Raw genomic sequence first — 16,362 nt, forward strand, 5'->3', positions numbered from 1 at the left:
ATGGTCAGAATCTTTGGGCTTCCATTTCCTCCACTGGGTTCGTCAGGACAACGACACACGTCTGAGTGTCTTCCACAGCGTTCACATGACAACTCCAATCATGACTCGGGAAGGTAAGACCGTACAAAAGGGGGAAAAGTCCAACCACCCCTCGTACGTGTGTGTGTGTGTGTGTGTGTGTGAGTGTGTGTGTGTCAGTCAAAAGGCCATTATTAGAATACCATCATCATAGGAAGAAGACAGAGTCTATTTCTTAAAGAGTTCACTTGGTGGAGGGGAGGAGAGGGGGCGGGGGGCATTGCTCCAAGACACTGATCTAAGGCCTGTTAGGTCAGGTTAGGATGTGGGGAGGCTGAGCGGATCCTAGATCTGTGGGGCTCGAGGTCATAGGTCATTCAGAATCCCGATGGACCTCGGAGGCGTCCGCCCGACAGATGGGACACGTCCTGTTAGCCTGGAGAGAGACAGAGACGATTCTACTAGTCATGCACGATGATCACATTACAGTGCATGACAAAGCTTGTAGAATTCAACTGTACGTAGAATGGAAGACCTGATACCTGATCAAAACACTGTTTCAGCTAGTTGTGCTGTCTAACTGTTAAATAAAGCCTCTTGTATAGATATATCACCATCTGTCTAACTGTTAAATAAAGCCTCTTGTATAGATATATCACCATCTGTCTGTTAAATAAAGCCTCTTGTATAGATATATCACCATCTGTCTAACTGTTAAATAAAGCCTCTTGTATAGATATATCACCATCTGTCTAACTGTTAAATAAAGCCTCTTGTATAGATATATCACCATCTGTCTGTTAAATAAAGCCTCTTGTATAGATATATCACCATCTGTCTAACTGTTAAATAAAGCCTCTTGTATAGATATATCACCATCTGTCTGTTAAATAAAGCCTCTTATATAGATATATCACCATCTGTCTAACTGTTAAATAAAGCCTCTTGTATAGATATATCACCATCTGTCTAACTGTTAAATAAAGCCTCTTGTATAGATATATCACCATCTGTCTAACTGTTAAATAAAGCCTCTTGTATAGATATATCACCATCTGTCTGTTAAATAAAGCCTCTTGTATAGATATATCACCATCTGTCTGTTAAATAAAGCCTCTTGTATAGATATATCACCATCTGTCTGTCTATTAAATAAAGCCTCTTGTATAGATATATCACCATCTGTCTGTCTATTAAATAAAGTCTCTTGTATAGATATATCACCATCTGTCTAACTGTTAAATAAAGCCTCTTGTATAGATATATCACCATCTGTCTGTTAAATAAAGCCTCTTGTATAGATATATCACCATCTGTCTGTTAAATAAAGCCTCTTGTATAGATATATCACCATCTGTCTGTTAAATAAAGCCTCTTGTATAGATATATCACCATCTGTCTGTTAAATAAAGCCTCTTGTATAGATATATCACCATCTGTCTGTCTGTTAAATAAAGCCTCTTGTATAGATATATCACCATCTGTCTGTCTATTAAATAAAGTCTCTTGTATAGATATATCACCATCTGTCTGTTAAATAAAGCCTCTTATATAGATATATCACCATCTGTCTGTCTGTTAAATAAAGCCTCTTGTATAGATATATCACCATCTGTCTGTCTATTAAATAAAGTATCTTGTATAGATATATCACCATCTGTCTGTTAAATAAAGCCTCTTGTATAGATATATCACCATCTGTCTGTTAAATAAAGTATCTTGTATAGATATATCACCATCTGTCTATTAAATAAAGTCTCTTATATAGATATATCACCATCTGTCTGTCTGTTAAATAAAGCCTCTTGTATAGATATATCACCATCTGTCTGTCTATTAAATAAAGTATCTTGTATAGATATATCACCATCTGTCTGTTAAATAAAGCCTCTTGTATAGATATATCACCATCTGTCTGTTAAATAAAGCCTCTTGTATAGATATATCACCATCTGTCTGTTAAATAAAGCCTCTTGTATAGATATATCACCATCTGTCTGTTAAATAAAGTCTCTTGTATAGATATATCACCATCTGTCTGTTAAATAAAGCCTCTTGTATAGATATATCACCATCTGTCTATTAAATAAAGCCTCTTGTATAGATATATCACCATCTGTCTAACTGTTAAATAAAGCCTCTTGTATAGATATATCACCATCTGTCTAACTGTTAAATAAAGCCTCTTGTATAGATATATCACCATCTGTCTAACTGTTAAATAAAGCCTCTTGTATAGATATATCACCATCTGTCTAACTGTTAAATAAAGCCTCTTGTATAGATATATCACCATCTGTCTATTAAATAAAGCCTCTTGTATAGATATATCACCATCTGTCTGTTAAATAAAGCCTCTTGTATAGATATATCACCATCTGTCTATTAAATAAAGCCTCTTGTATAGATATATCACCATCTGTCTATTAAATAAAGCCTCTTGTATAGATATATCACCATCTGTCTGTCTGTTAAATAAAGCCTCTTGTATAGATATATCACCATCTGTCTAACTGTTAAATAAAGCCTCTTGTATAGATATATCACCATCTGTCTGTCTATTAAATAAAGTCTCTTGTATAGATATATCACCATCTGTCTAACTGTTAAATAAAGCCTCTTGTATAGATATATCACCATCTGTCTAACTGTTAAATAAAGCCTCTTGTATAGATATATCACCATCTGTCTATTAAATAAAGCCACTTGTATAGATATATCACCATCTGTCTATTAAATAAAGCCTCTTGTATAGATATATCACCATCTGTCTGTTAAATAAAGTCTCTTGTATAGATATATCACCATCTGTCTGTCTATTAAATAAAGTCTCTTGTATAGATATCACCATCTTTCTAACTGTTAAATAAAGCCTCTTGTATAGATATATCACCATCTGTCTGTCTATTAAATAAAGTCTCTTGTATAGATATCACCATCTTTCTAACTGTTAAATAAAGTCTCTTGTATAGATATATCACCATCTGTCTGTCTATTAAATAAAGTCTCTTGTATAGATATCACCATCTTTCTAACTGTTAAATAAAGTCTCTTGTATAGATATATCACCATCTGTCTGTCTATTAAATAAAGTCTCTTGTATAGATATCACCATCTTTCTAACTGTTAAATAAAGCCTCTTGTATAGATATATCACCATCTGTCTATTAAATAAAGCCACTTGTATAGATATATCACCATCTGTCTATTAAATAAAGCCTCTTGTATAGATATATCACCATCTGTCTGTTAAATAAAGTCTCTTGTATAGATATATCACCATCTGTCTGTTAAATAAAGCCTCTTGTATAGATATATCACCATCTGTCTGTTAAATAAAGCCTCTTGTATAGATATATCACCATCTGTCTATTAAATAAAGCCTCTTGTATAGATATATCACCATCTGTCTGTCTATTAAATAAAGTCTCTTGTATAGATATCACCATCTGTCTGTCTATTAAATAAAGTCTCTTGTATAGATATCACCATCTTTCTAACTGTTAAATAAAGCCTCTTGTATAGATATATCACCATCTGTCTAACTGTTAAATAAAGCCTCTTGTATAGATATATCACCATCTGTCTATTAAATAAAGCCACTTGTATAGATATATCACCATCTGTCTATTAAATAAAGCCTCTTGTATAGATATATCACCATCTGTCTGTCTATTAAATAAAGTCTCTTGTATAGATATATCACCATCTGTCTGTTAAATAAAGCCTCTTGTATAGATATATCACCATCTGTCTAACTGTTAAATAAAGCCTCTTGTATAGATATATCACCATCTGTCTAACTGTTAAATAAAGCCTCTTGTATAGATATATCACCATCTGTCTGTTAAATAAAGCCTCTTGTATAGATATATCACCATCTGTCTAACTGTTAAATAAAGCCTCTTGTATAGATATATCACCATCTGTCTAACTGTTAAATAAAGCCTCTTGTATAGATATATCACCATCTGTCTCTGTTAAATAAAGCCTCTTGTATAGATATATCACCATCTGTCTATTAAATAAAGCCTCTTGTATAGATATATCACCATCTGTCTGTCTGTTAAATAAAGCCTCTTGTATAGATATATCACCATCTGTCTGTTAAATAAAGTCTCTTGTATAGATATATCACCATCTGTCTGTCTATTAAATAAAGTCTCTTGTATAGATATATCACCATCTGTCTAACTGTTAAATAAAGCCTCTTGTATAGATATATCACCATCTGTCTGTTAAATAAAGCCTCTTGTATAGATATATCACCATCTGTCTATTAAATAAAGTCTCTTGTATAGATATATCACCATCTGTCTAACTGTTAAATAAAGTCTCTTATATAGATATATCACCATCTGTCTAACTGTTAAATAAAGTATCTTATATAGATATATCACCATCTGTCTAACTGTTAAATAAAGCCTCTTGTATAGATATATCACCATCTGTCTGTCTGTTAAATAAAGCCTCTTATATAGATATATCACCATCTGTCTAACTGTTAAATAAAGTCTCTTGTATAGATATATCACCATCTGTCTAACTGTTAAATAAAGCCTCTTGTATAGATATATCACCATCTGTCTAACTGTTAAATAAAGCCTCTTGTATAGATATATCACCATCTGTCTAACTGTTAAATAAAGCCTCTTGTATAGATATATCACCATCTGTCTAACTGTTAAATAAAGCCTCTTGTATAGATATATCACCATCTGTCTGTTAAATAAAGCCTCTTGTATAGATATATCACCATCTGTCTGTCTGTTAAATAAAGCCTCTTGTATAGATATATCACCATCTGTCTAACTGTTAAATAAAGCCTCTTGTATAGATATATCACCATCTGTCTGTCTGTTAAATAAAGCCTCTTGTATAGATATATCACCATCTGTCTAACTGTTAAATAAAGCCTCTTGTATAGATATATCACCATCTGTCTGTCTATTAAATAAAGCCTCTTGTATAGATATATCACCATCTGTCTAACTGTTAAATAAAGCCTCTTGTATAGATATATCACCATCTGTCTGTCTATTAAATAAAGCCTCTTGTATAGATATATCACCATCTGTCTAACTGTTAAATAAAGCCTCTTGTATAGATATATCACCATCTGTCTGTTAAATAAAGTCTCTTGTATAGATATATCACCATCTGTCTGTTAAATAAAGCCTCTTGTATAGATATATCACCATCTGTCTAACTGTTAAATAAAGCCTCTTGTATAGATATATCACCATCTGTCTGTTAAATAAAGCCTCTTGTATAGATATATCACCATCTGTCTGTTAAATAAAGCCTCTTGTATAGATATATCACCATCTGTCTGTTAAATAAAGCCTCTTGTATAGATATATCACCATCTGTCTGTCTATTAAATAAAGCCTCTTGTATAGATATATCACCATCTGTCTGTTAAATAAAGCCTCTTGTATAGATATATCACCATCTGTCTGTTAAATAAAGCCTCTTGTATAGATATATCACCATCTGTCTATTAAATAAAGCCTCTTGTATAGATATATCACCATCTGTCTATTAAATAAAGCCTCTTGTATAGATATATCACCATCTGTCTGTCTATTAAATAAAGCCTCTTGTATAGATATATCACCATCTGTCTGTTAAATAAAGCCTCTTGTATAGATATATCACCATCTGTCTGTTAAATAAAGCCTCTTGTATAGATATATCACCATCTGTCTGTTAAATAAAGCCTCTTGTATAGATATATCACCATCTGTCTAACTGTTAAATAAAGCCTCTTGTATAGATATATCACCATCTGTCTAACTGTTAAATAAAGCCTCTTGTATAGATATATCACCATCTGTCTAACTGTTAAATAAAGCCTCTTGTATAGATATATCACCATCTGTCTAACTGTTAAATAAAGCCTCTTGTATAGATATATCACCATCTGTCTAACTGTTAAATAAAGCCTCTTGTATAGATATATCACCATCTGTCTAACTGTTAAATAAAGCCTCTTGTATAGATATATCACCATCTGTCTAACTGTTAAATAAAGCCTCTTGTATAGATATATCACCATCTGTCTATTAAATAAAGCCTCTTGTATAGATATATCACCATCTGTCTGTCTGTTAAATAAAGCCTCTTGTATAGATATATCACCATCTGTCTGTCTATTAAATAAAGCCTCTTGTATAGATATATCACCATCTGTCTAACTGTTAAATAAAGCCTCTTGTATAGATATATCACCATCTGTCTAACTGTTAAATAAAGCCTCTTGTATAGATATATCACCATCTGTCTGTCTGTTAAATAAAGCCTCTTGTATAGATATATCACCATCTGTCTAACTGTTAAATAAAGCCTCTTGTATAGATATATCACCATCTGTCTGTTAAATAAAGCCTCTTGTATAGATATATCACCATCTGTCTGTTAAATAAAGCCTCTTGTATAGATATATCACCATCTGTCTAACTGTTAAATAAAGCCTCTTGTATAGATATATCACCATCTGTCTAACTGTTAAATAAAGCCTCTTGTATAGATATATCACCATCTGTCTAACTGTTAAATAAAGCCTCTTGTATAGATATATCACCATCTGTCTGTTAAATAAAGCCTCTTGTATAGATATATCACCATCTGTCTATTAAATAAAGCCTCTTGTATAGATATATCACCATCTGTCTGTTAAATAAAGCCTCTTGTATAGATATATCACCATCTGTCTGTTAAATAAAGCCTCTTGTATAGATATATCACCATCTGTCTGTTAAATAAAGTATCTTGTATAGATATATCACCATCTGTCTGTCTGTTAAATAAAGCCTCTTGTATAGATATATCACCATCTGTCTGTTAAATAAAGTATCTTGTATAGATATATCACCATCTGTCTGTTAAATAAAGCCTCTTGTATAGATATATCACCATCTGTCTGTTAAATAAAGCCTCTTGTATAGATATATCACCATCTGTCTGTTAAATAAAGCCTCTTGTATAGATATATCACCATCTGTCTGTCTGTTAAATAAAGCCTCTTGTATAGATATATCACCATCTGTCTGTTAAATAAAGCCTCTTGTATAGATATATCACCATCTGTCTGTTAAATAAAGCCTCTTGTATAGATATATCACCATCTGTCTGTTAAATAAAGCCTCTTGTATAGATATATCACCATCTAACTGTTAAATAAAGCCTCTTGTATAGATATATCACCATCTGTCTGTCTGTTAAATAAAGCCTCTTGTATAGATATATCACCATCTGTCTAACTGTTAAATAAAGCCTCTTGTATAGATATATCACCATCTGTCTCTGTTAAATAAAGCCTCTTGTATAGATATATCACCATCTGTCTGTTAAATAAAGCCTCTTGTATAGATATATCACCATCTGTCTGTTAAATAAAGCCTCTTGTATAGATATATCACCATCTAGTCTGTCTGTTAAATAAAGCCTCTTGTATAGATATATCACCATCTGTCTAACTGTTAAATAAAGCCTCTTGTATAGATATATCACCATCTGTCTGTTAAATAAAGCCTCTTGTATAGATATATCACCATCTGTCTGTTAAATAAAGCCTCTTGTATAGATATATCACCATCTGTCTGTTAAATAAAGCCTCTTGTATAGATATATCACCATCTGTCTGTTAAATAAAGCCTCTTGTATAGATATATCACCATCTGTCTGTTAAATAAAGTATCTTGTATAGATATATCACCATCTGTCTGTTAAATAAAGCCTCTTGTATAGATATATCACCATCTGTCTGTTAAATAAAGCCTCTTGTATAGATATATCACCATCTGTCTGTTAAATAAAGTATCTTGTATAGATATATCACCATCTGTCTGTTAAATAAAGTATCTTGTATAGATATATCACCATCTGTCTATTAAATAAAGCCTCTTGTATAGATATATCACCATCTGTCTAACTGTTAAATAAAGCCTCTTGTATAGATATATCACCATCTGTCTAACTGTTAAATAAAGCCTCTTGTATAGATATATCACCATCTGTCTAACTGTTAAATAAAGCCTCTTGTATAGATATATCACCATCTGTCTGTTAAATAAAGCCTCTTGTATAGATATATCACCATCTGTCTAACTGTTAAATAAAGCCTCTTGTATAGATATATCACCATCTGTCTGTCTGTTAAATAAAGCCTCTTGTATAGATATATCACCATCTGTCTGTTAAATAAAGCCTCTTGTATAGATATATCACCATCTGTCTGTTAAATAAAGTATCTTGTATAGATATATCACCACTGTCTGTTAAATAAAGCACTCTTGTATAGATATATCACCATCTGTCTAATTAAATAAAGCCCTGGAACATAGATATATCACCATCTGTCTGTTAAATAAAGCACGCACCTGGAACAGAGACAATATCACCATCTGTGTCTCACCTTCAGCCACTTGTCAACACACTTGGTGTGGAACTCATGGTTACAGGGCAGGACTCTTAGCAGCTGACGAGACTCAAAGTCACACATACACACCACGCACCTGGAACAGAGACACAACGTTAATACAACATACACACCACGCACCTGGAACAGAGACACAACGTTAATACAACATACACACCACGCACCTGGAACAGAGACACAACGTTAATACAACATACACACCACGCACCTGGAACAGAGACACAACGTTAATACAACATACACACCACGCACCTGGAACAGAGACACAACGTTAATACAACATACACACCACGCACCTGGAACAGAGACACAACGTTAATACAACATACACACCACGCACCTGGAACAGAGACACAACGTTAATACAACATACACACCTGGAACAGAGACACAACGTTAATACAACATACACACCACGCACCTGGAACAGAGACACAACGTTAATACAACATACACACCTGGAACAGAGACACAACGTTAATACAACATACACACCACGCACCTGGAACAGAGAGACAACGTTAATACAACATACACACCACGCACCTGGAACAGAGAGACAACGTTAATACAACATACACACCACGCACCTGGAACAGAGACACAACGTTAATACAACATACACACCTGGAACAGAGACACAACGTTAATACAACATACACACCTGGAACAGAGACACAACGTTAATACAACATACACACCTGGAACAGAGACACAACGTTAATACAACATACACACCTGGAACAGAGACACAACGTTAATACAACATACACACCTGGAACAGAGACACAACGTTAATACAACATACACACCTGGAACAGAGACAACGTTAATACAACATACACACCTGGAACAGAGACACAACGTTAATACAACATACACACCTGGAACAGAGACACAACGTTAATACAACATACACACCTGGAACAGAGAGACAACGTTAATACAACATACACACCACGCACCTGGAACAGAGAGACAACGTTAATACAACATACACACCTGGAACAGAGACACAACGTTAATACAACATACACACCTGGAACAGAGACACAACGTTAATACAACATACACACCTGGAACAGAGACACAACGTTAATACAACATACACGCACCTGGAACAGAGACACAACGTTAATACAACATACACACCACGCACCTGGAACAGAGAGACAACGTTAATACAACATACACACCTGGAACAGAGACACAACGTTACTACAACAGAGACAACGTTAATACAACAGCGACAACGTTAATACAACATACACACCTGGAACAGAGAGACAACGTTAATACAACATACACACCTGGAACAGAGACACAACGTTAATACAACATACACACCACGCACCTGGAACAGAGAGACAACGTTAATACAACATACACACCTGGAACAGAGACACAACGTTAATACAACATACACACCTGGAACAGAGACACAACGTTAATACAACATACACACCTGGAACAGAGACACAACGTTAATACAACATACACACCTGGAACAGAGAGACAACGTTAATACAACATACACACCTGGAACAGGAACAGAGAACAGAGACAACGTTAATACAACATACACACCTGGAACAGAGAGACAACGTTAATACAACATACACACCACGCACCTGGAACAGAGAGACAACGTTAATACAACATACACACCTGGAACAGAGACACAACGTTAATACAACATACACACCTGGAACAGAGAGAGAGACTCTACTCACAGTGTCTGTTCTGATTGGTGGTTGTTGAAGGGATTCTACTCAGTGTCTGTTCTGATTGGTGGTTGTTGAAGGGATTCTACTCACAGTGTCTGTTCTGATTGGTGGTTGTTGTTGAAGGGACTCTACTCAGTGTCTGTTCTGATTGGTGGTTGTTGAAGGGACTCTACTCACAGTGTCTGTTCTGACTGGTTGTTGTTGAAGGGACTCTACTCACAGTGTCTGTTCTGACTGGTTGTTGTTGAAGGGACTCTACTCACAGTGTCTGTTCTGACTGGTTGTTGTTGAAGGGACTCTACTCACAGTGTCTGTTCTGACTGGTTGTTGTTGAAGTGACTCTACTCACAGTGTCTGTTCTGATTGGTGGTTGTTGGGGTTGAAGCGGTAGGAGGGAAGTTGTTCTATGTCAGCCTTGGTCAGTCCTCTGGGTTTAGCCTCGCCCAGATGCTCTGCTAGGTTCAACAGGGCCTGGAGGTCAGACAGGGGGTTAAAGGTCAGAGAAGAGCCTATTGTCCTCCCATCGACCTTAGGCGCTTTCAGCCTTGAGGACATAACAGCATTGGGATTGATAGACACTATCATGTTCTGCATAGTGTACATCTACACACCAATCAACAGGTTTGAATCCGTTTAGCCCACTGAGCTGAAGCCTAGGCATTATCTATTGGAACTAACGAGGCTAGATGGTTCAGCCAACACCAGAATGTAGTTCATTAAAACTACCTCCACTACATTAGAGTAGACTAGACCATATAGATGTATAGTTAGCTCTGTGGCCAGCTTACCTCCACTACACTAGACCATATAGATGTATAGTTAGCTCTCTGGCTAGCTTGAACAGTGTCTGTTCACTAGAACATATAGATGTATAGTTAGCTCTGTGGCTAGCTTACCTCCACTACACCATATAGATGTATAGTTAGCTCTGTGGCTAGCTTACCTCCACTACACTAGACCATATAGATGTATAGTTAGCTCTGTGGCTAGCTTACCTCCACTACACTAGACCATATAGATGTATAGTTAGCTCTGTGGCTAGCTTACCTCCACTACACTAGACCATATAGATGTATAGTCAGCTCTGTGGCTAGCTTACCTCCACTAGACCATATAGATGTATAGTTAGCTCTGTGGCTAGCTTACCTCCACTACACCATATAGATGTATAGTTAGCTCTGTGGCTAAAACTTCCACTCCACTAGACCATATAGATGTATAGTTAGCTCTGTGGCTAGCTTACCTCTACACTAGACCATATAGATGTATAGTTAGCTCTGTGGCTAGCTTACCTCCACTACACTAGACCATATAGATGTATAGTTAGCTCTGTGGCTAGCTTACCTCCACTAGACCATATAGATGTATAGTTAGCTCTGTGGCTAGCTTACCTCCACTAGACCATATAGATGTATAGTTAGCTCTGTGGCTAGCTTACCTCCACTACACCATATAGATGTATAGTTAGCTCTGTGGCTAGCTTACCTCCACTAGACCATATAGATGTATAGTTAGCTCTGTGGCTAGCTTACCTCCTCCACTACACCATATAGATGTATAGTTAGCTCTGTGGCTAGCTTACCTCCACTAGAACATATAGATGTATAGTTAGCTCTGTGGCTAGCTTACCTCCACTAGAACATATAGATGTATAGTTAGCTCTGTGGCTAGCTTACCTCCACTACACCATATAGATGTATAGTTAGCTCTGTGGCTAGCTTACCTCCACTACACCATATAGATGTATAGTTAGCTCTGTGGCTAGCTTACCTCCACTACACTAGACCATATAGATGTAGCTAGCTTACTTCATAGTTCTCTACCTCTCCATCATCCACATCTAACTCTAGACTGATGGTAGGACCGACTGTAGGACCCACTGGAAGCATCGACCTGTGAGACAGGAGAGGGAGAGAGAGGAAAGATGGAGAGACAGGGAGAGAGAGGAAAGATGAGAGAGACAGGAGATGGAGAGACAGGGGAGAGAGGAGAGAGAGAGAAGTGGGGACATTTGGAGAGAAGGGGAGAGAGGAGGTACATTTGAATAAACAAAATGATCACCATGCCTACTAATATAACGTCATACAGTATTATACCATATAAACCCATGATTTGTTCCAACGTGTACTGCATACCAGGTGCTGCTACAACAACAAGAGAAGAAGAAGTACTCACAGGAAGTAAGGCAGGAAGCCTGGGTGGTAGGGGGGCGGGGGCACGGTCTGCTGGGAGCGGTAACGACGCCCTGTGATTCGCCGAGGCATGAAGTGGGGGTACGGCTGGGAGAGGGACAGAGGAAGGAACGGTAAGAACCCTTCATAGAGGTGAGGACATGTTGTTCTCCATCTGTGTGTGTGTGTGTGTGTGTGTGTGTGTGTGTGTGTGTGTGTGTGTGTGTGTGTGTGTGTGTGTGTGTGTGTGTGTGTGTGTGTGTGTGTGTGTGTATAACATACTGTTATTGTAACATGTTGTGAATGCATTGTATAGTTTTTAAAAATGTATAACTGCCTTAATTCTGCTGGACCCCAGGAAGAGTAGCTGCTGCCTTGGCAGGAACTAATGGGGATCCATAATAAACCCCAGGAAGAGTAGCTGCTGCCTTGGCAGGAACTAATGGGGATCCATAATAAACCCCAGGAAAAGTAGCTGCTGCCTTGGCAGGAACTAATGGGGATCCATAATAAACCCCAGGAAAAGTAGCTGCTGCCTTGGCAGGAACTAATGGGGATCCATAATAAACCCCCAGGAAGAGTAGCTGCTGCCTTGGCAGGAACTAATGGGGATCCATAATAAACCCCAGGAAGAGTAGCTGCTGCCTTGACAGGAACTAATGGGGATCCATAATAAACCCCCAGGAAGAGTAGCTGCTGCCTTGGCAGGAACTAATGGGGATCCATAATAAACCCCAGGAAGAGTAGCTGCTGCCTTGGCAGGAACTAATGGGGATCCATAATAAACCCCATGAAGAGTAGCTGCTGCCTTGGCAGGAACTAATGGGGATCCATATTAAACCCCAGGAAGAGTAGCTGCTGCCTTGGCAGGAACTAATGGGGATCCATAATAAACCCCAGGAAGAGTAGCTGCTGCCTTGGCAGGAACTAATGGGATCCATAATAAACCCCAGGAAAAGTAGCTGCTGCCTTGGCAGGAACTAATGGGGATCCATAATAAACCCCAGGAAGAGTAGCTGCTGCCTTGGCAGGAACTAATGGGGATCCATAATAAACCCCAGGAAGAGTAGCTGCTGCCTTGGCAGGAACTAATGGGGATCCATAATAAACCCCAGGAAGAGTAGCTGCTGCCTTGGCAGGAACTAATGGGGATCCATAATAAACCCCAGGAAGAGTAGCTGCTGCCTTGACAGGAACTAATGGGGATCCATAATAAACCCCCAGGAAGAGTAGCTGCTGCCTTGGCAGGAACTAATGGGGATCCATAATAAACCCCAGGAAGAGTAGCTGCTGCCTTGACAGGAACTAATGGGGATCTATAATAAACCCCAGGAAGAGTAGCTGCTGCCTTGGCAGGAACTAATGGGGATCCATATTACGCCCCAGGAAGAGTAGCTGCTGCCTTGGCAGGAACTAATGGGGATCCATAATAAACCCCAGGAAGAGTAGCTGCTGCCTTGACAGGAACTAATGGGGATCCATAATAAACCCCAGGAAGAGTAGCTGCTGCCTTGACAGGAACTAATGGGGATCCATAATAAACCCCAGGAAGAGTAGCTGCTGCCTTGGCAGGAACTAATGGGGATCCATAATAAATACAAATACTTAAACGAGTGGCCGTGCAAGACAGCCCTTGGGTGTTTTTGATGGCTAGCATGAGGTATGTGCGAACAGCTCCTGTGACAGGGAGTAGGGTCATGATGAGACATAGGGAGGGCTATGTAGGGGGGGCATATTAAAAGGGTGAAGGAGGTCTGGGGTTAAAAGGGGGAGCATATTAAAACTCCTGTAGGGTCAGGGATGATGAGACAGGAACTGGAGGGTCAGGGAGGATATTAAAAGGGCTATGAAGGGTTGGGGGCATATTTACCACTCCTGTGACAGGGAGCATATTGATGAGACAGGAACTGGAGGGGGGCAGGGAGGAATATTAAAAGGCTATGAAGGGTACTGGGGGTTGGGGGGGGTCTTACCACTCCTGTGACAGGGAGCATAGGATTAAAGAAAGGAACTGGAGGGTGGGGGTAGGGAGGAAGGGTGGCGAGGTACTTACCGTCTTCTCAAACAGCTCCTGTGACAGGGAGTCGTGATGAGACAGGAACTGGAGGTGTGGAGGGGGCAGGGAGGAGGGGTGGTGTCCTCCATGAGGGTAGTTGAACCCCCCTCCCACAGACAGGTGCTCTCCAAGCAGCTCCACCTCGTTCTCTATCCTCTGCAACGGCTATGACAGGGATACAAAGGGTTATGTAGGGTCATAAGCATACAAAAAGGGCTATGAAGGGTCATGGGCATATTAAAAGGGCTATGAAGGGTCATGGGCATATTAAAAGGGCTATGAAGGGTCATGGGCATATTAAAAGGGCTATGAAGGGTCATGGGCATATTAAAAAAAGGGTCATGGGGGCTATGAAGGGTCATAGGCATATTAAAAGGGCTATGAAGGGTCATAGGCATATTAAAAGGGCTATGAAGGGTCATAGGCATATTAAAAGGGCTATGAAGGGTCATAGGCATATTAAAAGGGCTATGAAGGGTCATAGGCATATTAAAAGGGCTATGAAGGGTCATAGGCATATTAAAAGGGCTATGAAGGGTCATAGGCATATTAAAAGGGCTGCCTTAACGGGAGGCCTGGGGCGATGAAGAGTCATAGGCATACATAAGGAGACTATGTGCTGTTACAACTTGTTCTCTAGTCTCAAGGGTTCTCTAGGCCAGGGGGAGTTTATAATGGACTCTAAAACTGTTATGTCAAGTCACTAATTATAATTCAAGTCAAAGTGAGCACAGAGTAAATAGAAGACAATTTAAAGATGTGAATATGAGACTTAACTTAACCATTCTGTGACTAAGCAGAACAGCAGCAACTTATTTAACCAAGTAGTAACAATGCAGATTCAACATTACAAAACCAGGGCCTGGACGGGCGGCACCACTACCTTAACGGGCCTGGACGGCACCACTACCTTAACGGGCCTGGACGGCACCACTACCTTAACGGGCCTGGACGGCACCACTACCTTAACGGGCCTGGACGGCACCACTACCTTAACGGCCTGGACGGCACCACTACCTTAACGGGCCTGGGCGGCACCACTAGCTTAACGGGCCTGGCCTGGGCGGCACCACTACGGGTTAGACGGGCCTGGCGGCACCACTACCTTAACGGGCCTGGACGGCACCACTAGCTTAACGGGCCTGGGCGGCACCACTAGCTTAACGGTTAGAGGGCCTGGGCGGCACCACTAGCTTAACGGTTAGAGGGCCTGGGCGGCACCACTACCTTAACGGTTAGAGGGCCTGGGCGGCACCACTAGCTTAACGGTTAGAGGGGGGGCGGCACCACTACCTTAACGGTTGAGGGCCTGGGCGGCACCACTACCTTAACGGTTAGAGGGCCTGGGCGGCACCACTAGCTTAACGGTTAGAGGGCCTGGGCGGCACCACTACCTTAACGGTTAGAGGGCCTGGGCGGCACCACTACCTTAACGGCACCACTACCTTAAGGGCCTGGGCGGCACCACTACCTTAACGGTTAGACGGGCCTGGGCGGCACCACTACCTTAACGGTTAGAGGGCCTGGGCGGCACCACTACCTTAACGGTTAGAGGGCCTGGACGGCACCACTACCTTAACGGGCCTGGACGGCACCACTACCTTAACGGGCCTGGACGGCACCACTAGCTTAACGGGCCTGGACGGCACCACTAGCTTAACGGGCCTGGACGGCACCACTAGCTTAACGGGCCTGGACGGCACCACTAGCTTAACGGGCCTGGGCGGCACCACTAGCTTAACGGGCCTGGACGGCACCACTAGCTTAACGGGCCTGGACGGCACCACACCACGGGCCTGGAGCACCACTACCTTAACGGGCCTGGACGGCACCACTACCTTAACGGGCCTAGCACCACTAACGGGCCTGGACGGCACCACTAGCTTAACGGGCCTGGACGGCACCACTACCTTAACGGGCCTGGACGGCACCACTAGCTTAACGGGC

At 39.9% G+C, this 16,362-nt stretch overlaps 2 protein-coding genes across 2 annotated transcripts in view; both read right to left on the bottom strand.

Annotated features, from left to right (window-relative positions):
- Positions 1–330: 330 nt before the first annotated feature.
- On the bottom strand, positions 331–12,492 carry LOC124012860 (E3 ubiquitin-protein ligase RNF38-like). Its single transcript, XM_046326865.1, has 5 exons — positions 12,364–12,492; positions 12,012–12,081; positions 10,538–10,659; positions 8,438–8,537; positions 331–454 (listed from the first exon to the last, which is right to left on the bottom strand). The coding sequence occupies exons 1-5, from the start codon at positions 12,450–12,452 to the stop codon at positions 392–394; spliced, it is 444 nt and encodes a 147-aa protein (XP_046182821.1). The 5' UTR covers positions 12,453–12,492; the 3' UTR covers positions 331–391.
- Positions 12,493–14,328: 1,836 nt separating this feature from the next.
- LOC124013264 (E3 ubiquitin-protein ligase RNF38-like) overlaps positions 14,329–16,362 on the bottom strand; it is a 54,352-nt gene continuing 52,318 nt past the window's right edge. Inside the window, exons 6-7 of the mRNA XM_046327523.1 lie at positions 14,413–14,580; positions 14,329–14,337 (exon numbers count right to left, since the gene is read on the bottom strand). Of these exons, the coding sequence (XP_046183479.1) occupies positions 14,329–14,337; positions 14,413–14,580 (177 nt within the window). The remainder of the gene's footprint in view (positions 14,338–14,412; positions 14,581–16,362) is intronic.

Source organism: Oncorhynchus gorbuscha, linkage group LG24, assembly GCF_021184085.1.
Source record: "Oncorhynchus gorbuscha isolate QuinsamMale2020 ecotype Even-year linkage group LG24, OgorEven_v1.0, whole genome shotgun sequence".
Taxonomy (NCBI): domain Eukaryota; kingdom Metazoa; phylum Chordata; class Actinopteri; order Salmoniformes; family Salmonidae; genus Oncorhynchus; species Oncorhynchus gorbuscha.

Bases quoted from the DNA above. Each gene is read 5' to 3' on its own strand.
- LOC124012860 (XM_046326865.1), bottom strand. From the start codon at position 12,452: ATGCCTCGGCGAATCACAGGGCGTCGTTACCGCTCCCAGCAGACCGTG. The intron at 12,082-12,363 runs GTGAGTACTTCT...CCTGTCTCACAG, and splicing joins GGCTTCCTGCCTTACTTCCT to GTCGATGCTTCCAGTGGGTC. The intron at 8,538-10,537 runs GTGAGTAGAGTC...TCTCTGTTCCAG, and splicing joins CACCAATCAGAACAGACACT to GTGCGTGGTGTGTATGTGTG.